At 35.1% G+C, this 24,120-nt stretch overlaps 1 protein-coding gene across 2 annotated transcripts; it reads right to left on the bottom strand.

Annotated features, from left to right (window-relative positions):
- Nucleotides 1-934: 934 nt before the first annotated feature.
- Nucleotides 935-17,866, bottom strand: LOC145109520 (A-kinase anchor-like protein). Of its 2 annotated transcripts, XM_079046697.1 has the most exons (26): nucleotides 17,717-17,866; nucleotides 16,554-16,889; nucleotides 15,974-16,351; nucleotides 15,098-15,592; nucleotides 14,543-14,914; nucleotides 13,716-14,402; nucleotides 12,975-13,121; nucleotides 11,916-12,650; nucleotides 11,116-11,646; nucleotides 9,943-10,653; nucleotides 8,313-9,677; nucleotides 6,400-7,725; nucleotides 6,188-6,307; nucleotides 5,982-6,110; nucleotides 5,689-5,898; nucleotides 5,366-5,560; nucleotides 4,741-5,178; nucleotides 4,501-4,644; nucleotides 4,288-4,413; nucleotides 4,134-4,202; nucleotides 3,971-4,039; nucleotides 3,611-3,853; nucleotides 3,383-3,508; nucleotides 3,043-3,297; nucleotides 2,069-2,740; nucleotides 935-1,956 (listed from the first exon to the last, which is right to left on the bottom strand). In XM_079046697.1, the coding sequence occupies exons 1-26, from the start codon at nucleotides 17,759-17,761 to the stop codon at nucleotides 1,249-1,251; spliced, it is 10,632 nt and encodes a 3,543-aa protein (XP_078902823.1). In that variant the 5' UTR covers nucleotides 17,762-17,866; the 3' UTR covers nucleotides 935-1,248. The 2 variants fall into 2 exon arrangements, with proteins under 2 accessions (XP_078902823.1, XP_078902824.1); XM_079046698.1 differs by lacking the exons at nucleotides 11,116-11,646; nucleotides 11,916-12,650.
- Nucleotides 17,867-24,120: the final 6,254 nt, after the last annotated feature.

Raw genomic sequence — 24,120 nt, forward strand, 5'->3', positions numbered from 1 at the left:
TTAACGGCTGATTTTTTTGTTCTTACACGTTGACCAATAATCTTACAAATTAATGCAAAAGAATATCATTATACCAATATGTATTTATACGAGAAGATACGAAAATACATATTGGGAGTATACATTATATAAAAAAGTGGTGAAATGATATTTTTTGAAAAATAAAAATACGCCTTGGCTCGGTGGTGGAGGGGAAACAAAACAAATTTTAGAGGTATACGATTTTTTGGCGCTGAGATCGCGTTTCTTTGATTCTTAAAAGTCCACACCAGGTTCTCATACATAATTCTTGCGAAGTTGGTTTCTGATGTAGGGCTGTCGGTCGTATTGAATTCGGTAGACAGAAATCTGGCATTCCCCTACCAATCTCTCTGTAAGTTTCCCCTGTACCTTCCGATTAAATACAGTCATCTCCATGTTCTAATGTCGATCCACTACATACCTACATAACTACATTTGATGAATCGAAATATTCGCACCAGAGCTTATGTACATGTGGAGTCAATATCTTAATTATCACGATTGTGTGTTTCGTGTGTGAATCCTCAAATCCGAATAGGAAATGATCCGTGAAAGTTTGAAAGGATATGATTCGTTGAGTTTCAGTTGGTTTCTCTAAATAATCAGCACTAGTCACTGAAATTTTTGCAATAGCAGTGTTAGATCATCATTCTACTGTCTGTCTTCTATGTGCGTTATTATGTCTGTACTGAATTCCTGGTATAAAGTTTGAAAGGAATGTACGCTATTCAGCACGTTTGAAAGGGCATGGTGTACCCCTGACTGAATTCTTCTACCTCCATTGCACTTTTAGAGTCTGGTCTCGAGTCTCGACCTTAAGTTCCAAAAATACTTTGAAGTAGATTTAAATTATTTGGCTAGGGATAAAAATGTATGAGTATATTAATCTATACCCAATAGTAAGATGGAATACTTTTTGTGAAAGAGAGATAGACTGTCATCACATAAGTTTTAAGGAAAATTCGATTTACAAAACACTAGTTTCACACAGTTCACTCAAGCACACAATGTATATGCAAAATAATACTGCATTCATCTCACTCTTCTACCTATACTTAAAAAAAGGGACACGTCTAACAATTGCTTCCTCCTAGGCTTGATCCTTAATCGAAATCAAAGGCCTTTTCCCCACATTCATCAAGCATGTAATGCGGTGAGTTCCATTTGAACCATTTATCACAGTTGCTTTTTTTCTTTCTTGGAAAATTTACATACTGATATGTCTTGCTAAGTAATCACTTGATCTTTCTCTTTTGGTGATGGTGGTTTTGAAGGAGAAGACTTACCAGTTATTGCTTTCTTCACCTTGGCGATTGAATGCTTAACTTTTGACCCAACACCTGACAATATATTATGAGATTTCTTAGGAGTCTTGACTTCAATGTCTTTCGATGCTTCTACCATAACCGGAGCATCAATCATTTGGTTATCTTCTTCATCCTCTTCTTCATTCTCTTCATCTGTTTTTGTTCCCTTCTCACCAGTTTCTTCTTTGTCTACTTGCTGATCTTTTGTCAGAGCTGTCTCTCTTTCTTCAATCAAGTTTTCAGCCACTGCTGTTTGAGACTTTTCTTTTTCATCACCCATTTTCTTCTCTTCTCCGAAAGCTTCACTGCTGCATTGTGATTCGGTTCCTGAAGATTTAGTGGCTTTTAAATCATCTGCCTCAGCAATCAATGGCTTTGTAGTTGGCCCCCCTTGCTCATTTGCCACATCTTTGTTTCCAGTTAAGAGCTTTCTCTCTATACTCTCATCTAGATGTGGTTTATTTGAGGACTGGTTATCCACAGTGCAAGCTGAACCTTCAGATGTTTGTATTTCCGGCTGAATTTTACTTATTTTTATAAGGTCATCTGTTACATGTTTCGGTGAAATCTCCAAGTCCTCTGTAGCTGTAGTACCAGGAGTCACAGGTGCATCAAGTTCCAAGGGTTCCTGCAAAATGATTACCAGTATATTAGTTGTGGGAATGGAAATATAGGAACAAAGGTTAACTGGGTTACAAAAGTGAATAAGGTGCATGAGAAGATTTTTAATTCTATCAAACCTTTTCAGTTGGAATTTCTCTCTCTATGTTTTCATCTACTTCTTTTTTCTGCACACTTTGAATATCAGAGCATTTTGCATTGTGCACGGCATCAACATTTATTGCTTCTGGTGTATAATCAAAGTCCTTCTCACGCTTTTGAACATCTATTACAGCAACTTCAGGTGTAATTTTCTCAATGGTAGTAGTAGTTTCTGGGTCATTTTTCTCTAGAAGCATCATGTGGGAAGCTTCCTGAACATTTCCTGGTAAATTTTCAGAAACTTTGCTACCCTCAGGGACTATTTCAGCAACCTCAGATGCAATTTCAAAAACTTCAGTTGGCTTTTCTTCAAGTTTGTGTATATCATCATAGCCTCTGCTCTCCTCATATCTAACTTCTATACCTTGCTCTGCAGGACTCGATATCGAATCAGAAGTGGTTTTCGTGAGGTCATCTGCTTGTGATTCGCTTAGTGTTTCTTTCTCCCTGCTTGCATCTTCTTCCAATGTCTTTTCTTCTGTCACCAAAATCTTTGGAAACTCTTCCTCTGTGAATTCTAGATTCTGATCCTTGTTGCTTATGCTGCTGTGCTCAACCTTTGTCTTATCTGTTTCCAGTACTAGTTCATTTGTTTGGTCTTCAACGGTTGAAGATGCAAGTTCTTCAGGTGGTACAATGGACACAAGTTTCTGTTACATGAAAAACAATCACAAAAATCTACATGATCAGTAGGTGAAGGTTAAATTTCCATTTGCATGTAATAATCTAAATGCCATTTATAATGATAAAACAACATGAAATCAGGCCATGTTAACAATGTCTTGTTAGCATAGGATCAGTATAGGGAGGCTTTAACCATGGGATAATCACGGTAATATTTTGTCATGGCCTAGTTTCTTTCAGGCTGGTTGTCATCCAGTGGTCTCAAATCGAATTAATAGAAGATGAAGTTAGGGTTATTTTTTTTACCATCAGGGCTTAATCTTTTTACCTTCTCACTTAATGACCCATCCACAAGTGTTTGACACGTGTCATTTGTTACTTCAGGATGTTCTTCCTCCATCTCCATCTTGAGAGTTGTTTCAGAAGTTTGTATTTCAGATATCAGTTCATCATCCTTTTCTTTCTTCTCAAACTCAAGATCAGGGGCTTCTGCAGACTGTATATTTTCTAGTTCTGTTGGGCTTTCTGCTTTCACTTCTTTGACTTCATTGTTTCCAGCTGGTATCGGCTTTGAGTATTCTATCTGTTAAAAGATATTTATCATTTTAATATCTGAATAAATGAAATCAATCTGATATTTTAGTATCCTTCTTGCTGTCTTTACTGACCTCATCAGCTAGGTCCTTTTGATTTAATGTCGATGTCTTATCGAGTTCTGGAGGACATATATCTTCCTCAGAAACATGTTCATCGACTTCATTTTTTTCCTCTTCTTTTTCAGTCTCCACTGCAACCTGCTCAATACATACAATGTTGTTATGTAAGCAGACGTTTTGGAGTACCTGGTGAACAGTGAACAAAAAAAAAGACATAATCGAGTGCTACTTTTGACTTACCTCGTCAGTCAAGATGATATTCTTGATTGTCTCATTTTGATTTTCTGTGTTGTAAATCTGATTTTCAGGTGCAAGTGTAACATCCTCTTCCATATCTCTTTTCTCATCTGCTAATTCCTTTTCACTTGTATGCTTAATGATGTTTTCAGAGGTGATGTCTGATTGTTCTGGTTCAGGTTTTGTTTCCTTAACCTCATCTTCTTCTATCACTGATTCAGATGTGGGTTTGATTACTTCAAGATCCTATTTTGCAACAAAAGAAGAAAAAAGAAAATTTAGATAGTATGATTGATAAGGCTTCTGTCTTAGGATAACAGCTGCATAAAAGGAATGGTGATAGTTCTTTATTTGTGGACGAACCTCTTTAATGAAAACTGCATCACGAGATGATATTGAAAGGTATTCTGCAACTTGCTTACTTTCTGATGTCTGTTTTCAGTAGCGTAAAGTATATTAAGTTTATTATGAGAGAAATATAAGAAAAAGAAGATGTATTATTCAAAACTCTTGAAAACTTTCTAACCTCTTCAGTTGAAATTTCATCGGTTCTAACCTCAGAGACCCCAACAGGTATTGGATCTGAATATGGTATCTACGTGAAAAAATGTCATGTTAAAACGTATACTCATACAGATATGAACAGAATACTAATCTCATCTTTCTGTTAATAGACTCACCACATGTGCCATTTCCTTTTGATCTTCTGTTGATTTCTCCTGAAGTTCTGTGGAATGACTATCTTCCTCAACAATCTGTTTCTTGAGGTCGTCTGTTTCCTTTTCCTTTGGTATATTTAAAGGCACCTGTTCAATTTATATAACATTCCTGTAAGCAGATCCCTTTGATGACTTGATAGATAAGAAAGTCTGGTGGTATTATTTCTTGCTCACCTCTTCATTCAAGATAACATCCTTTGACATCTCACCACAGTCTTCTGTGCTATTAAGCTGATTTTCTTGTGTAACATCCTCTTTCATATCTTCTTTTTCATACAATGAATCATCTGCACCAATTTCTGTTGTCTGTTCTGTTTTCTGCATCCATTAGTGTCAAAAGTATGTTAAGAAAACACAAAAAGAAATGCAATAAAAGGATGTGTGAACTGTAAAGACATTGTAATTCTATCTGACCTCATCACTTGAAGTTTCTTTTGTTACAGTTTCTTTCTCTTCATCCGCATATGTTGCTGTTGCTGATGTAAGACAGTCTTCTTTAAGGTTTGAATCTTCTGCCTTGGGCACTGATGAAGTTACTAATGAACTTGAGGGTACAATATCTTCTTGAGGTTCGACTTCTGTTGTTTCATTTGAATCCGTAGATTTTTCATTTGATACTTCATCCAGACCATCATTCTGTTGCTCAACAGGTTCAATCTCCCTTGTTCTTGCATCTTGAAAGCACTTTTCTTCTTTAGTTGTAGTGTCATTTGGATTCTCTATACTTTCATGGGATAAATATTCATCCTTTTTTGTGATTTCCTCTTCTATAGTTTCACTTATGGTTTCAGTTGGACCTGCCTGTATCTCCTCAACAATTTGTCCTTTAGGTTGATAAAGCTCTGACGACACCTGTTTAAAATATATTTTTTTAAACAATTTAATATAACAAACAACTGAATATCCAAGAAGGTTGAGCTATATCTGTTATAAAAGGAAGTCTTTTGAATATTCAATCTGTTAAAGATGATTTCCAACTTTGAATGAACAAATGAAAACATTTTGATGTTATAGTTCCCTTCTTCCCATGTCCACTGACCTCATCGATTAATTTCTTTTCATCTGATGTTGTTGTCTTTTCATCTGCTAAATCCTTTTCAGGCAAGATGACATTCTCCATGATGTTTTCAGGGGTGATGTCTGATTGTTCTGGTTGAGGCTTTGTTTCCTTAACCTGGTATTCTTCTATCACCATCTCAGACGTGGGTTTGAGTTCTCCATGTAGTTCTAGATTCTATTTTGCAAAAAATAAACCAAAAGAATTCAGATAGTTTTACTTTCCATATGACAACATAAGTGTTCATAATAGAGTGATTATATGTCAAGATGCATTAACATCAAAACTCTTGAAAATTTTCTAACCTCTGTACTTGAAGTTTCATTAGCTCTAACTTCATGTTCTTTCTCTCCATTGTTTTCATCTGTATACTCGGTTGTTGCTGAGACAATGCTCTCTTCTTTCACTTTTGAGTCTTCTGAATCAGCAACTACTTCAGGGGTTTGTACATCACAAACAGATTCAAGAGCCTGTTTGGGTGACTCATCGATTTCTGATGGATCTGAATATGATATCTGCTTAAAAAAAAATTCATGTTAACACATATTCATACAGCATGAACAAAATACTATTCTCATCTTTCTGTTAATAGACTAACCACAGGTGCCTTTTGATCTTCTGTTGATTTCTCGTGTAGCTCTGTGGAATTACTATATTCCTCAACAATCTGTTCTTCGAGGTCATCTGTTCCCTTTTCCTTTTGTGTCTCTAAAGGTACCTGTTCAATCTATATAACATTTATGTAAGCAGACCCCTTTGATGACTTGATAGATAAGTAAGTGGTTATATATTTATCGTATTCACCTCTTTAGTCAAGATGACATCCTTTGATATCTCACTGCAGTCTTCGGTGCTATTAAGTTGATTTTCTTGTGTAACATCCTCTTTTTCATACAGTGATTTGTTTTCACCAATTTCTGTTGTCTGCATCCATTAGTGTCAAAGTATGTCAATAAAGCACAAAAGAAATGCAAGAAAAAGATGTTGTGAACTGTAGGAACGTTTTTCTGTCTGACCTCTGCACTTGAAACTTCTTTTGTTTCTGTTTCTTTTTCTTCATCCACATGCGTTGCTGTTGTAAGACACTCTTCTTTCATGTTTGAATCTTCTGACTCGGGCCCCACTCCAGGGATTTGTACCTCAGAAACAGTTTCAAGATCTTCAAGGAAGATCTCTTTAGTCATTTCTGTCTGCTCCTGCCTCTCCTCAGTATTGGCCACTGTGGTAGCATGTTGTCCAATCGTTGTTTCTTTTATATCCTCACTGGATGCATTCTGTGAGCTTGTAACATCATCTCCACCATCTTGGACTTCTTCTGACATTTTGAGGTCTTTTTCTTTTTCTTGATTTTCCTCTTTGCTCACTGTTTCATCCTCATTCAATTCAGATTCAGCCTTTTCTAATCCTGTCACTTCATGGACTTCCTTAACCAGGGAGCTTTCAGACTTTTCTGTTTGACCATCATCATTGACTACATCCTCCTTTTTTTCTATGGTTTCAATACTAGATTTGATTTCTTCAGTGTCTTCCTCTATACTTTCTCTAGTTTCAAAAAATTCAGGTTCTTTACCTTCTTCTTGGTAGTTCTTTTTTTGCAAGTCTTCTTCTAATGCTGCAACCTGTGAGGTTGTTACATTATCCTCACCTTGACCTTCTGCCGACATGTTGACCTGATCCTTTTCTTGATCTTCATCTTTAAAAGTTTCTATTGCTTTTATCCCTTCTTCAGATTCAACCTTTTCCAAACTAGTCTCATCACATACCTCTTTGACAGAGTGGATGGGAGGCGTTTCCATCTGACCATCATCATGATCAATAGGCTCTTTGTTCTTTTCTTCGGTTTCTGTTGTCTCTTCTTGAGATTCCACTTGTGCTGATGTGAAAACATCAGTTGTGATGGCATGTGGCAACTCTTCTTTCTCTACTTTTTCCTCTGTTTCAACATTTGTGCTTATAAGTTCATTATCTTCCTCCATACTTTCTCTAGTTTCAAAAAATACGTCCTCAGAGGCTGCAACTGTATCCTGTGAGCATATAACTTCATCCTCACCTTGGTCTTTTTCTGGAATGTTGAGCTCTTGTTCCTTTTCTTGATATTCATCTTTGCTTAAAATTTCTATTTCTTTCTCATTCTGATACATATCAGAATTTATCCCTTCTTCAGATACAGTCTTCTTTAAGTCAGTCTCTTCACATACTTCCTGTTGCTCCTTTTCATCTGTTTCAACACTTGGTTTGATTTCTTCAGTATACTTCTCTTGCTCAAAAATTATGTTGGCACTTTCTTCGGGATTTTCTTCTATTTTATCTTTTGCTCCATTATCATCATCCTGCTCGCTTGCCTATATGAAGAGTATATTTTGAGTACATGGGGAGAATGGACGAAACAGAACTTGGTAAGTCTAATGTATAGTCAAAGTTTGTAAAACAATCTTTGTGACAGCTTAGTTTATTGGTCCCTTTTTCAAAAGAAAATTATGAGCAGCATTTGCTCTAAACTACTTTATAAAATGAGTTTCCCTAAGAATTTATCATTTTCATAAATATCCACAACTTGCTTTTCTTCTAGTTCTATACCCCCCTTCCAAACTGCATTGTTCAATTGAATAAACCAAGTTGTCTATTTGAAGTTACTCTTAATATGCTCTATAAAATATGTATTTTATCTTGTTTAGGGCCCTTAAAATGGTCTAATATATATATATATATATATATATATATATATATATATATATATTTGTAAGAGATACTTGAACTACCGAGTTGAACAACTTATGCATTTGTTACTTTCTCAAACACATGAGATGAGAGATTTTGTAGCAGACAACATAATGTCTTGATAATTTTAGCATTGCAAGTTTAGTTGGAATGATGTACAAGTAAAACCTTTTGGAATAATTAGAGATTACTTAAGATGAACATAAATTACCTCTCGAGCATGAATTGATTTGTCTTCTGTTTCTTCCTTGAGGATCTCTTTGGTCAATGCACTATCATCTTTGCTCTCCTCAAAATCAACCACTGTGGTAACATGTTGACCAATTGTTGACTCTTGTATATCCTCACACGTTGCATCTTCTGAACTTGTAACAGCATCCCCACCACCTTGGACCTCTTCTGGCATTTTGAGTTCATGTTCCTTTTCTTCATTTTCCTCTTTGCTCACTATCTCATTCTCATTCAATTCAGATTCAGCCTTCTCTGATCCTGTCACTTCACACACCTCCTTAACCAATGGGCTTTCAGACTTATCTGTTTGACCATCATTATTGACTATAGCATCTTCCTCAATCTTTTCTTCATTTTCCATAGTTTCTTCTTTAGGTTCTATTTCTGATGAGCTGCAAACATCAGTAGTAATGACATGCAGCAACCCTTGTTGCTCCATATTTTCTTTTGTTTCGATACTTGATTCGATTTCTTCAGTTTTTTCCTCTACACTTTCTCTCGTTTCAACAAATTCAGGTTCTTTACCTTCTTGGTAGTTCTTTTCTTGCAAGTCTTCTTCTAAGGCTGCAACCTGTGAGCTTGTTACATTATCCTCACCTTGACCTTCTGTTGATATGTCAACCTGATCCTTTTCTTGTTCTTCATCCTTGAAAGTTCCTATAGCTTTTACCTCTTCTTCAGATTCAACCTTTTTTGAGCTAGTCTCATCGGATACCTCCGTGGTAGTCTCCTCATAAACCTCCTTAATAGACTCTTTATTATTTTCTTCAGTTTCCATGGTCTCTTCTTGAGCATCACTTGATTTTTCCTCTGTTTCTTCCATAAGGATCTCTTTAGGCATTAAACTTATCGCCTGTCCCTCCTCTAAATAGGCCACTGTGGTCTCATGTTGACCAACTGTTGTTTCTTTTATATCCTCACACATTGCATCTTTTGAACTTGTAACATCATCCCCAAAACCTTTTCCTGACACATAAACCTCTTGTTCCTTTTCTTCATCTTCAACTGTGCTCGCTATTTCTTTCTCATTTGTTGTTTCTTTTACCTCTTCGCTATATTCAACTTTCTCTGTAGCGGACTCGTTGTATACTTCATTGACTGGGGAGCTGTCAACATTTTCCTTTTGACCATCATCACTCTGAATAGGCTCGTCACTTTTTACTTCATGTTCTTCACTTTCTACCTGAGATTCTGTTTGTGATGTGATGCAATCATCATGCAACAATTCTTTTTGCTCGGTTTCAACACTTGGTTTGATTTCTTCAGTATCTTCCTCTTGCTCAATTTCTGAACAAGTCTGTACAATTTTGCTGTCACTTTCCTCAGACTTTTGTTCCCTTTTGTCCTATTAGAGAAGAAATATTCAGTATATTGTATGAATGAAAGAAAAGAAATGATGATTTATATAAATTGGCTCAAAGCTTTTGAAAACAATCTTTGTGGTAGGTTTTTTTCATTGTTATTTTTTAAAATAAATGTGAGTGACAGTTGTCCTTAATAACATGATTCTGCATTGCTTAGTGATAAAACATTGCAAGTTTTAGTTGCAATGATGTACAACTAAAACCTTTTGGATTGTTTAGAGTTAACATTGGATGAACACAAATTACCTCATGAGCATCAATTATTGTTTCTTTTATATCCTTGCTGGATGCATTCTGCGAGTTTGTAACATCATCTCCACCACCTTGGATTTCTTCTGACATTTTAAGCTCTTGTTCCTTTTCTTGAATCTCCTCTTTGCTCACTATTTCATTCTCATTCAATTCAGATTCAGCCTTCTCAGATCCTGTTACTTCAGACACTTCCTTGACCAATGGGCTTTCAGACTTATCTGTTTGACCATCATCATTCACTGATGCCTCTTCATCAATCTTTATATCATCTTTTGTATCAACACTAGATTCGATTTCTTCAGTATCTTCCTCTATATACTCTCTAGGTTTGACAAATTCGGGTTCCTTACCTTCATCATCATATTTTGTTTCTGGTAAGTCCTCTATAGAGGAGGTTGCATCTTGTGAGAAAGTGACATCATCTTTTCCTTGGTCTTCTTCTGAAATGATGGACTCTTGTTCTTTTTCTTTTTCTTGATCTTCATCTTTGTCAGAAGGTTCTACCCCTTCAAATTTACCCTTCTCTAAGTGAGTTTCTTCACATACTTCAGTCACATCTTCTTCATCGTCTGTAATCTTCACTTGCTCCTTTTCATCTGTTTCCACACTTGGCTTGATTTCTTTGGTATCTTCAATTTTGTTGACAATTTCCTTGGGATTTTGTTCTATTTTTTCGTTTGCTCCACTCTCATACTGCTCGCTTGCCTACATGAAAACAAGTATTTTGAGTACATGTGGAAAATGAAAGTAACACATCATGATAAGTCTATGCATACTCAAAGTTTTAAAACAATCTTTGTGGCAGCTTCAAAAAAAATTTGTGAGCCAAAGTTGCTATAAACTACTTTATAGAATGGTTTTCTCTAAACATTTGGAGGAGACAAGCATTTGACATTAAAACTTTGTATGAAAATCATAATATTGTCTTATACTTTTATAGATTAAACATAGAACTAGTAAGAATTAGTCTTAAAATTTAACAATACATTAGTATAATATGTACTTTTGTTTCTCTTACACATGATATAAGAGATTATGTAGCAGACAACAACATTTCCATATTTCATAATGACTATAGCATTCAAGTTCTAGTTAGATTGATCCACAAGTAAAACTATAAAACGTTTTAGGAATAGGTAGGGTTTACTTAGAATGAACATGAATTACCTCTTGCACATCACTTGATTTGTCCTCTGCTTCTTCCTTAAGGATCTCCTTAGGCGTTGAGTTTAGAGCCTGTTCCTCCTCTAAATAGGCCACTGTAGTAACATGCTCACCAGTTGTTGTTTCTTTTATATCCTCAAATATTGCATCTTGTGAACTCGTAACATCATCCCCTAAACCTTTTCCTGACACATAAACCTCTTGTTCCTTTTCTTCCTCTTCAACTTTGCTTGCTATTTTGTTTTCATTCAGATCGATATTTACACTGTCAGAAAGTTTTAACCCTTCTTCAGATTCAATCTTCTCCGAGACAGTCTCTTCACATACTTCCTTCACCATGGTCTCTGTATTAGAACTATCAGAGTAGTTCACCTCTTCTTTATATTCAATTTTCTCTGAACTAGCCTCTTCACATACTTGTTGCTCGGTTTCAACACTTGGTTTGGTTTCTTCAGTATCTTTCTCTTGCTCAATTTCTGAACCAGACTGTACAATTTTGTTGTCACTTTCCTCAGACTTTTGTTCTTTTTTGTCCTATTAGAGAAGAAATATTCAGTATATTATACGACTGAAAGAAAAGAAATGATGATTTATATAAATAGGCTCAATGTTTTTAAAAACAATCTTTGTGGTAAGTTTTTTTCATTGTTATTCTATCAAATAAATGTGAGCGACAGTTGTACTTTATAACATGATTCTACATTGGTTAGTGATAAAAAAACATTTCAAGTTTTAGTTGGAATGATGTACAAGTAAAACCTTTTGGATTGTTTAAGAGTTAACATGGGATGAACACGATTTACCTCTTGAGCATCAATCACACTCTGATTTTGCTCCTCGAACTCGATATTAGCCACTGGGGTAGCCTGTTGACCAATTATTGCTTCTTTTATATCCTCACTGGATGCATTCTGTGAGCTTGTAACATCATCTCCACCACCTTGGACTTCTTCTGACATTTTAACCTCTTGTTCCTTTTCTTGATTTTCCTCTTTGCTCACTATTTCGTTCTCATTCAATTCAGATTCAGCCTTCTCTGAGCTTGTCGCTTCAGATACTTCCTTCACCAAGGGGCTTTCAGACTTCTTTGTTTGATCATCATCATTCACTAATGCCTCTTCATCAATCTTTATATCATCTTTTGTATCAGCACTAGATTTGATTTCTTCAGTATCTTCCTCTATATTCTCTCTAGGTTTGACAAATATGGGTAAGTCCTCTATAGAGGTTGCATCTTGTGAGCATGTGACAGCATCTTTTCCTTGGTTTTCTTCTGAAATGATGGACTCTTCTTCTTTTTCTTTTTCTTGATCTTTATCATTGTCAGAAGGTTCTACCCCTTCAAATTTACCCTTCTCTAAGTGACTTTCTGCACATACTTCAATCACATCTTCTTCATAGTCTGTAATCTTCACTTGCTCCTTTTCATCTATTTCCACACTTGGCTTGATTTCTTCAGTATCTTCAATTTTGTTGACAATTTCCTCAGGATTTTGTTCTATTTTTTCGTTTGCTCCACTCTCATACAGCTCGCTTGCCTACATGAAAACAAGTATTTTGAGTACATGTGGAGAATGAAAGTAACACATCATGATAAGTCTAATGCATAGTCAAACTTTTAAAACAATCTTTGTGGCAGCTTCAAAAAAAATTGTGAGCCAAAGTTGCTATAAATTACTTTATAGAATGGTTTTCTCTAAACATTTATCATTTTATGAAGTCTAACTCTTCTCAACAAATGAAAGTAAACCTTTGGAGGAGACAAGCATTTGACATTAAAATTATGTATGAAAATCATAATATTGTCTTATACTTTTATAAATTAAACATAGAAATAGTAAGAACTCTAACTCTTCACTTACTTGTTGCTCCGTTTCAACACTTGGTTTGATATCTTCAGTATCTTCCCCTTGCTCTGTTTCTGAAGAAGACTTTACACTTTTGTTTACAATTTCCTCAGGCTTTTGCTCACTTTTGTCCTCTGCCTCATTATCGCACTTCTCGCTTGCCTATTCGAGAAAATATTTTCAGCATACAGGAAGAATGAAAGAAAAGAAATGATGTTCTATACGAATAGGCTCAAAGTTTTTGAAAACAATCTGTGTGATGTTTCATTGTTCTTTCTTTAAACAAATTGTTAATGGAAGTTCTTCTTTATAACATGGTTTTTTTTAGGCATTTATCATTTTCTGGAACATCATGTTAGATTGGTATGACATGCGCTTCAGGCTCAACAATGGTGGAGGAGAAGAATATTTGACATTAAAACAGTGCACGAGGTTCATAAGATGAGTCTTATGGTTCAAGCATAGAGTTAGTAAGAAAAAGCAACAACATTTCCATATTCGTACATACTCTACAACTTAATATAAACTATGTCCAGAATTTGTGTATGTTATCTTGTTTAGGGCCTTTATAGGTATAATGTCTGCTTCTTAGTTTTTCTTTTTCATACACATGAGATAAGAAATTATGTAACAGACAACAACATTTCCATATTCCTTAAGAATAAGGCATTTCAAGTTCTAGTTGGATTGATCTACAAGTAAAACCTTTTTGGAATAGTTAGGGTTTACTTATAACGACTAATGAACATGAATTACCTCTTGAGCATCACTTGGTTTGTCCTCTGCTTCTTCCTTGAGGATCTCTTTAGGCATTGGACTTAGACTCTGTGCCTCCTCAAAATAAGCCACTTCGGTAGCGTGCTCATCAATCGTTGTTTCTTTTATATCCTCACATGTTGCATCTTGTGAACTTGTAACATCATCCCCATCACCTTGTCCTTTTCCTGAAACGTAAACCTCTTGTTCCTTTTCTTCATATGCTATTTCATTCTCATTCAAAGCGATATTGGAACTGTCATAAAATTGTAACCCTTCTTCAGATTCAACCTTCTCTAAGATAGTCTCTTCACTAGTTCTGATTTCTTCAATATCTTCCCCTATACTTTCTTTAGTTTTAACAACTTCAGGTTCATTACCTTCACTGTGGTGTTCTCTTTCTTTTAAGTCTCCTTCATAAGTTGCATCATGTGAGCTTGTAACAGTATCCTCACCTTGGTCTTTTTCTAATGTGTTGCCCTCTTGTTTCCTTTCTAGATCTTCATCTTTGCTTAAAATCGGTAGTGTTTTCTCGTTGATCTCTACATTAGAACTATCAGAATGTTTGACCTCTTCTTCATATTCAACTTTCTCTAAACTGGTCTCTTCATGTACAAATTTGTTGACATTTTCCTCAGACTTTTGTTCTCTTTCTTCCTTCGCTCCATTCTCACACTCCTCGCTTGCCTATTCGGTAAGTTTTTTTTTTTTTTTTTCAGTATACAGGAATTATGAAAAAAAATGATGATTTATACGAATAGGCTCAAAGTTTATGAAATTAAACCTTTTGGAATAGTTAGAGATTACTTAAAATGAACATAAATTACCTCTTGAGCATCACTTGTTTTATGCTCCGCTTCTTCCCTGATTATCTCTTTAGTAATTGCACTCTGATCCTGCTCCTCAAACTCAATATTAGCCACTGGGGTAGTTTGTTGACCAATTATTGTTTCTTTTATATCCTCACTGGATGCATTCTGTGAGCTTATAACATCATCTCCACTACCTTGGACTTCTTCTGACATTTTGAGCTCTTGTTCCTTTTCTTGATTCTCCTCTTTGCTCACTATTTTATTCTTACTGAAACTTTCAAATTCTTTTTGTACTTCTTCAGGTTCACATACTTCATCAGCCTTTTCTTCATTTTCTTTTGTTTCGACACTAGATGAAATTGCTTCATTCTCATACTGCTCGCTTGCCTATATAAAGAAGTATCTTTAGTGAGTATGGAAGTAACAGAACTTGATAAGTCAATGTATAGTCAAATTACTTGGATTGAATTTGAACTACTTTATAAGACCTTATTCTCTAAGCATTTATCATTTTCTGAAGTATAGAATAGTTAAGAGATTACTTAGATTGACTTTGAACAGTTGAACTACCTCTTGAGCATCACTTGATTTGTCCTCTTGTTCCTTTTCTTCATCTTCAACTTTGCTTCCTATTTCATTCTCTTTCAGGGCAATATTGGAACTGTCCGAAAGCTGTAACCCTTCTTCATATCCAGTCTTCTCTGAAACAGTCTCTTCACTTACTTCTTTTACAATGGGGCTTTCAGACTTGATCTCTGTTAAAGAACTATCAGAATGTTTTACCTCTTCTTTATATTCAGCTTTTTGTAAACCGGTTTCTTCACTCTGAATTGCTTCATCATTTTTCATTTCATGTTCTGCACTTACTACATGAGGCTCTGGTTGTGATGTGATGCAATCATCAGGTATGAGTTCTGTTTTCTCCTCTGTTTCAACACTTGGTTTGATTTCTTCAGTATCTTCCTTTTGCTCAATCTCTGAAGAAGACTGTACAAATTTATCGACACTTTCTTCATGCTCTTGTTCTCTTTCTTCCTTTGCTCCATTCTCACACTTCTCACTTGCCTATTCAGGAAAAAACTATTTTCAGTATACGGGAATGATGAAAGAAAAAGAAATGATTACATATGTGAATAGTATTTGATTATCATTTTAGATTCAAGGAGAAGAGTATTTGATTATATGTTTACATGAGAATCATAGTATGGTCTTATGGGATTAAGCATACAAGTAAAAATTCACAGCTTCGTAGATCTCTACATGTTCAATGTCAAAAAATCGAGTTGTATCTCTTCTTGTAGATGCTTTTGTTATGCCTAGATTTTCCAACTATCATGGAGTTCAACAACTTATACACTTACTAATTTCTCATACACATACACATTATGATGTACAATTAAAACCTTTTGGAATGGTTAGAGATTACTTAGATTGGAGATGAATTACCTCTTGAGGATCAATTCTTATGTCCTCTACTTCTTCTTCCTTGGGGATATCTTTAGGTGCTGCATTCAAAGTCTGCCCCTCTTCGACATAAGCCACTGTGGTAGCATGTTGAAAGGTCGTTCCTTCAACATCATCTTCTATATGTTCTTTAGTTTTAACAGCATTACCTTCACTGTGGTAGCTTTTTTCTTGTAAGCCTCCTTCAAATGTTGCGTCCTTTATACCATCATCACTTTCTATCTGAGGTTCTGTTTTCACTGCGATGCTATCCTTTTTCTCATCTGGTTCAACATTTGGTTTGATTTCTTCAGTATCTTCCTCTTGCTTAATTTCTGAACAAGACTCTACACTTCCCTCAGTTTTTTGCTCTCTTTGGTCCTATTCAAGAAAAACGTTTTCAGTATACGGGAAGAATGAAAGAAAAGAAATGATAAAGTTGTTTGCATAAGTTGGGAAATTGTTGCATAATAATAAGCATTTATGAAATGAAACATGGTTTGAAACCAAATTTGTTGCATATATGCACAATTAACCCTAGTTAGAAATTTACTTAGGTAGAAGTAGAACATTAATTACTAACCTCTTGTGAATTAATAGACTTGTCCTCCTCTGTTTCTTCTTTAGAGGCAACAATCTGGACACTATGATCATGAAATGGTTTGGCTTCTTGAATCTCTGTAGACTTTCTTTCTTCCTGATCTTCTGTAGTGGCAGCCTTGCAACTTTCTGTTGTGCCTTCATCAGCACTGACAATGGGTACTGAGTGTGCTTGGAAAAAAGTTTCACTCTCAGTTTCCAGTTGTTCTGTATTTACAGTATCTGCCACTTCAAGTTGCTTCACTTTGTTACCAGAAAATTCTGCAATTTTTTCTTCCAAAATTTCACTTGACAAACCGTAATCTTCCCTTTCATCTTTCTGCAGGAAAATCAGTCATTAAATATAGAGGTGTGCCTAATGGACTGAATCCGATGGAATTGGAATTCTAAATTCCATTCCATGGCATGTTGGACTGAATTCAGTTCCATCATCCTTCAAATTTCATGTTTGACGGATTTTTACCGTCTTTTAGAGGAGGGTGGAAGGAATTCAATTTCGTTTTTCATTTTTATAATAAAAGACCAAAATACCCTTGTATAATATGTTGTAATAATTAAAAGTAAGAAATCCAATTATATATTTTCACAATAAACAAAAAAGATTTAAAATTACTTAATATTTATGATCGAATTACATTTCATTTCCTGCCAACCAAAAACGTGATTGATTATGATTCCTATTCCTTTGATAGATTTCAATTCCTTCGACTGATTCCATTCCTTCAAAAAACATTCTCGGAACCAATATTGTTGTTTTCGAAAACTTAGTTCTAATTTGTTAATCCAACTTTTCAGTTTTCTTTTCTTTAATCTTTTTCTTTTTTAACTGGATTGCTTTATGAAATGCATACATGGCGATCTTACAATTGAAGCAATCGACACTTATGTACTTTGGTATCAGTCTTATGATGCCAAAAATAATTAAAACTTTAAAGTTTATTACTAAACAAATCTCTGATCTTTCTATGCAACTGATTCATACTCCTGCATACTTTTCAACTATGATCAGACTTACTCCAACAGCATCAGGTAAATCAAATCCACAGATTATACCTCATAATACTAAAACTAAATCACAAATATTACTAGTGATTCACACATCATATAAAGCAAAAAGAAATAAGATATAAAGTTATGATCACTAACCTTTGAGGATAAAAAATCTGGAATATCAATTTCGGTTGCTGCCATTGATCATATACAGTCAAAGCAAAATCTCACAGTTTAATTCTGTGAGATAATGACTGAAATGTTTTGGTATGTTTTTATTTTGAGATATGCCTACAGCTTTCAAAACTTCATGCTATATATATCTAAAACATATGGTCCCTTGATTAAACCTCTTGAGAAAGTGGGTAGTAAATGACAAAAATGCCACTTGGACATTGCTTTTAGTACATTTTGTAGTAGGCCAGGTATCCCATGGTACTGAATGATATATCATAATATATATATCACATGCTCATCCAGCCTAATACACAGATTTTAATCCAAGCTGTTATATGCTTCTTGGAAATAATCACTAGTAGTACAAGGGTATTTTTGTCAATCTACACACTATATAAGTTAATGAAACGTAGACGTAGAAATAGAGTCGCTTTAGTGGTCCATGGTTGTTATCTTATCGGCTAGAAAGAATATTCATAGAATTATTGCGGGTGGAATTGGTATTATTGATCAGCTTCCTCATTGGTCAAAACAACATTTATGATAATATTTACGACTTTATTAACAACAAAAACAGTCATTACATTATATTTTTCTACCGCTGTGAAAAACTTAAGAAAAGCGGTAGGGTGATGATGATTATGGTAGACATGAGTAAGGTGTGGTAATGGCCTTTAAAAAAAAGTCCATTTTCATGCTTTTTTTTTAATTATTTTTTTCATTTTTATGTTGGTATGTGGTATCATGAATTTGAAGAATACACAGGTGGAAGGTAATTGATTGGCATTTGATATTCATTATCAGACGTGGCAGATGCTTTTTCTGAGTCACGAAATTGAGATATGAATTGGAAAATTAATTCGCTTTTAATAATTTTTTAACACAAAAGTACAACAATTTATTTTAATGTAATAAAAACAGTTAAATATCAATTAATATTTTATTCTTTCTCTTCTCACGTGCACATTTTTATCTTCAAAATCCTATTAGAAATCATGTAGATGAAACTAAAAACGTCATTGTGGCTGATTCAAGGTTTTTTCATACTGAGTATATATTACCGATTTACCATAACAAAAAGTCAAGTTATAATAATGTTTTTTTATTTTATCCCAAAACTGGATTCAGTTAACATCCTCATTAGGCTTATATAAAAATCTACATAGAATTTCAAGGTATGAACTAGGAAATCCCAAAATTATTCTCTTGAAAGAGGACGACTAAATCAAATAAATGATAAAACCCGTCATGTCTATATAATATTTTAAGCCAAGTTGTTACCTGTAAATGTTTTAGATGAGTGAATTTTTGAAATGGAAAAGAAAGTGACAATGGCCACTTGCAGTTTTGATCAAAATGAGAATAATGAGACCATAAGACTCAATAATGTAAGGCATGTAGCAACACATGGTTGCATACGTAGACATGCTAGGGCCTAAAGTTGAATTGTCTTTATTCGCCGCCCCTTATGTGAGTTGGACGGTCCACATGGCCCCACACATCGATGACATGTCCGCCACCATATCCTTTCAACCATAACAGTGTCAAACATTCTATTGTGCCATGTTATCCCATTAAAATATAGATTTAAATGGGTAAAAGTTAAATTTTTTAACAGCAAATATATGCTTCCTTTGAATGTGAATTGTTAACAAGTCTTACGTGTCTTGCCCATAGTAGGAGGATAAATGTTTAGACTTTAGAGTAGGTTAAGAGCATTCATAACGTTAAGCTTTTTGGTTACAACTTACAACTTTTTTTTCCTTGTTATCATCTGAACAGTCAACACTGACTTGACAATCTAAAACTTTACAATAAATTTTCATTACGCCAAGTGGTATACCGAGCATGAGAACGTTCGTGGTTGAGCTGGCCACGAACAACGGACGTGCACACTACCTCGTTGTTTCGTGGTGGCTTGTTGTCGTTGTCTCTCGTGCTCGGCACAATGGAAACGCACGCCCAATCAACTCGAAGCATTCCATTTGAATGTTGCTATAGCCGTTGAACGGCTAGTTTCTTTAAAAAAAAAAAAAAACTAAACAATTTATTTACCTATAAATACAACATTTTTACTCCTTATTTTTTACACCATTCTTTTCTTTCTCTATACACAAACTACACACTACATCTTCACAACCAAAAATTATGGATCCCAACCAAAATACCCCTCCAAGCTACAGAAATCGCAAACCCGATAACGCTTTTGCGTTAGATACAACACCTCGCCAATTCCCGACTATGGAGTCACCTCAAGGCGGTTTTATCAATCTACTTCAAACCGGTTCTCCTATCCAACAAACACCACTTTTCCAACAACAATATCAACCTTTTCCGACTTTCCAACAACTACAACAACTCCAACAACAATCGTCACAACAACAACAACCACCAAGTTCACAACCATCACTTTCGCCGGATTTTGTTGCTGAAACGCAACCTTCACCACCACCTCAACCAAAAAAGAAAAAAGGAAAAAAAAACCGGTCCGACCCACCACCGCCCAAGAAAGGGTCCCATGGACAAAAGAAGAAGAAGAAAAGTTAGCGAAGGCATGGGTGGCGGCTTCCAAAGATCCAATTGTAGGAGATAGTCAGCCTTACGGAAGTTTTTGGGAGAAAGTCCGAGCCATTTTCTACGAGTTAATGGAAAGTGAAACTCGAAACGCCAATCAAATTACGTCGAAATGGCGAGATATTTGACTAAAATGCACCGAGTTTGGAGGAATCTACAACAACCTCTTAAACATACGCAAAAGCGGCTCGAACGATATAGATTTATATATTCTCTTCTATAGATTTATATTCTTCTTATAGGAACTTCATGGTTTTAATTTATCTTGTTTAGAATTATATTAAATAAGTTAAATTTCACATCAATTGAAAACTGTGTTAGTTTTTGATGACGTGGTGCTGGCATCGTATGATGACGTGATATTTTTTGGTGACATCACTTTATTGGTGTTAAAATTGAAAAATAAAATAAAATGTAATGACTTAGTTGAAAAAAAACACAGTTTCAAAATCAAAAAATTCTAAAAAAACTTAGTGTCTTGTGCAATTTGTCTTTGTTATAACATAATAATCATGACTTGTTGGAGGTTTGATATCCTATGTGGACAAAACAACATAACAAAATTTGTGTCTACACATGTGGTGTCATAATTAGTATACATTTCAATCTCCCACATCGTTGATGCTAAGACCATCTGTTATACCCACCACATACCACATATGTGGTGGATGCCACATCAGCACCACATTCTCCTACCACTAGCATGAGATACCTACCACTAACACATCACTCCACCTCATTTTTTTTATTTAAATTTAATTCAAAAATACATTAAAATCATTTTTTAATACTAGTTTTCCATTAAATTAAAAAGACAAAATTACATTAAATAAAATATCATTAATTGAAAAAAAAATAAAATAAAACTAACAATAAAAATAAAAATTACATTACTTAAAATAAAAAAAAATTCCAACCATAAATAAAATAAACTACCCCATACGCCTACGTCGGGCTCGAACCGACTCTTTCATTGCTTGGAAAAGTTCCAAGTCTTCGCCCTCGAGGTCATCCGCTTTCATTTTCAAGATTTCCATATCGGTTTTTGTTTGGATCGTCGCTTGTGCCTCTTGAAATGATGTTTGTGCTTCGATCATTTTTTGCTCCATCCGAGTCATCACCTCGGCCTTCGTTTCTTGAAGTTGCACATATCGATCAAATTTATCGCCAAACATATCCATAACACTAGAATTCAAAGATGTTGAAGCCGCTTTTTTGCTTTATTTTTTCCAACGGGCCGACGAAGAGGTTGGTCGTTTTAAAGATCTAGCGGATCGTCGTTGATGTCGATGTGTGTTCGGCCGTCCGATTGTTGGGAAGTTGCATCGGGGTTTCTCGAACGCTTTGAACCGGAAGATTGCGAAGTTCCTTCCGTTTGCTCTTTCCATTTTGGGGCGTCTTTCAATTTTAGCCACGGTTTCATATACGGAAAAGCTTTGCGTGTTGGCGTTGTTTTTTCAAATTGCTCCATTGCCGCCTTGAAAACATCAAAATCGTTCGAGCCGCTTTTGCGTATGTTTAGGAGGTTGTTGTAGATTCCTCCAAACTCGGTGCATTTTAGTCGAATATCTCGCCATTTCAACGTAATTTGATCGGCATTTCGAGTTTCACTTTCCATTAACTCGTAGAAAATGGCTCGGACTTTCTCCCAAAAACTTCCGTAAGGCTGACTATCTCCTACAATTGGATCTTCGGAAGCCGCCACCCATGCCTTCGCTAACTTTTCTTCTTCTTCTTTTGTCCATAGGACCCTTTCTTGGGCGGTAGTGGGTCGGGCCGGTTTTTTTTTCCCTTTTTCTTTTTTGGTTGAGGTGGTGGTGAAGGTTGCGTTTCAGCAACAAAATCCGGCGAGAGTGGTGGTTGTTGTTGTTGTGACGATTGTTGTTGAAGTTGTTGTAGTTGTTGGAATTGTTGAAATTGTTGGTATTGTTGTGAAATTTGTTGTTGTTGGAAAGTCGGAAAAGGTTGATATTGTTGTTGGAAAAGTGGTGTTTGTTGGATAGGAGAACCGGTTTGAAGTAGATTGATAAAACCGCCTTGAGGTGACTCCATAGTCGGGAATTGGCGAGGTGTTGTATCTAACGCAAAAACGTTATCGGGTTTGCGATTTCTGTAGTTTGGAGGGGTATTTTGGTTGGGATCCATAATTTTTGGTTGTGAAGATGTAGTGTGTAGTTTCTGTATAGAGAAAGAAAAGAATGGTGTAAAAAATAAGGAGTAAAAATGTTGTATTTATAGGTAAATAAATTGTTTAATTTTTTTTTAAAAGAAACTAGCCGTTCAACGGCTATAGCAACGTTCAAATGGAATGCTTCGAGTTGATTGGGCGTGCGTTTCCGTTGTGCCGAGCACGAGAGAGAACGACAACGAGCCACCACGAAACAACGGGGTAGTGTGCAAGCCCGTTGTTCGTGGCCAGCTCAACCACGGACGTCTTCGTGCTCGGTATACCACTTGGCCTAATGTGGGATGCCCTAAAGTTAGTGGACAAAATGAATTCAATGCATTATAAAAATATTTTTGTGTCAACCATTAAACTTTTAAAAACTCAATGCATTGTGGATGCCCTAAACTTAGTGGATGAAATGAAAGATTATATGAAAATAAGTGTTGTTTTGAGCTGTGGATTTCATAAGAAGTCGGATACTAAGACAAGAAGTTCTAGTGACCACAATTTAAGGCTACAAAATCTAGGCATTAGTTATCATTATTTTGTAATGAACAAATGATCAGAATTTTTTATTTTGAAAAGAATTTAATTACCAAACCCTGACAATCGATGGACAACAAACTAGAAGAACTCGTTTATAACTATAAGTGCGTCCATGGAGAAAGTCACTCCAACATTCCGTACACAACGATGAAAATTTAAAATAAAACACCATCAACATCAAATAGAACCATTTTGACAAATTAAATGTTGTAGCATCATTAATGCGACACATCTTTAACTTGAATATCAAACCCCGACAAAGAGGGATATGGAAACATAAAACTGGGTGAATAGCACATAAGCAATGACATAGTCAGGCTTTGTGATTGGAGCAATCTGACTAGAGGCTTGACAATTGCATCAGCAAACATAGATGGAATAAGGTAGATAAAGTATTTACAGGCTTCACAAGAGATCAAAGGGTTGTGGCCAATTAAAATCAGGAATTTAATGAAAAAAATCCAGGAGATGTAGACTGGAATGCATACTAATAACAACAAGATTATGGTACTGTGTATATATGCCGATTTTGTTATGTTATCTTGCTCCAAAAGCTTGCCAACAGAGAGTCTTCAACCCTTCAACAAGTCTTTGATTATTATGTTATAATAAATGCAAATTGCACAAAAGACATTAAGTTTTTACTTCAATATTGACAATGTTTTTTTTTTCAATTAAGTCGCTACATTTTACTTTATTTTCAATGTTTGACACCCAGAAAATGATGTCACCAAAGACCGACATGTCACTATGTCATGTTAGTTGGCAGTTGTGTTGACCGGTCAAATGGTCAACATTGAAAAAAACTGGAAAATGTAGTGTTAAAATTATTCTTTTGTAAAAACTTAATGTGATAATTGTAAAAATAAATAATCATAACACATTGTTAAATTCGAAATTTTGTGTAAATTTGGTGTCTTTTATGCATTTTTCTATTATTGTAGTGATTTTAGTGTTATCGACCATTTAGTGTAATTGAAATTAACATGAGTGTCAAATTAATGATGATTTAATACAAATTAGGAGGTGTATAATACATACTTTTATATAAGTAGAGTTTGATCACAAACACAATTAAAAATAGGAGTCAAGGGGC

Source organism: Lactuca virosa, chromosome 4 (genome assembly GCF_052849685.1).
Source record: "Lactuca virosa cultivar CGN04683 chromosome 4, Lactuca_virosa_CGN04683_v6, whole genome shotgun sequence".
NCBI lineage: Eukaryota > Viridiplantae > Streptophyta > Magnoliopsida > Asterales > Asteraceae > Lactuca > Lactuca virosa.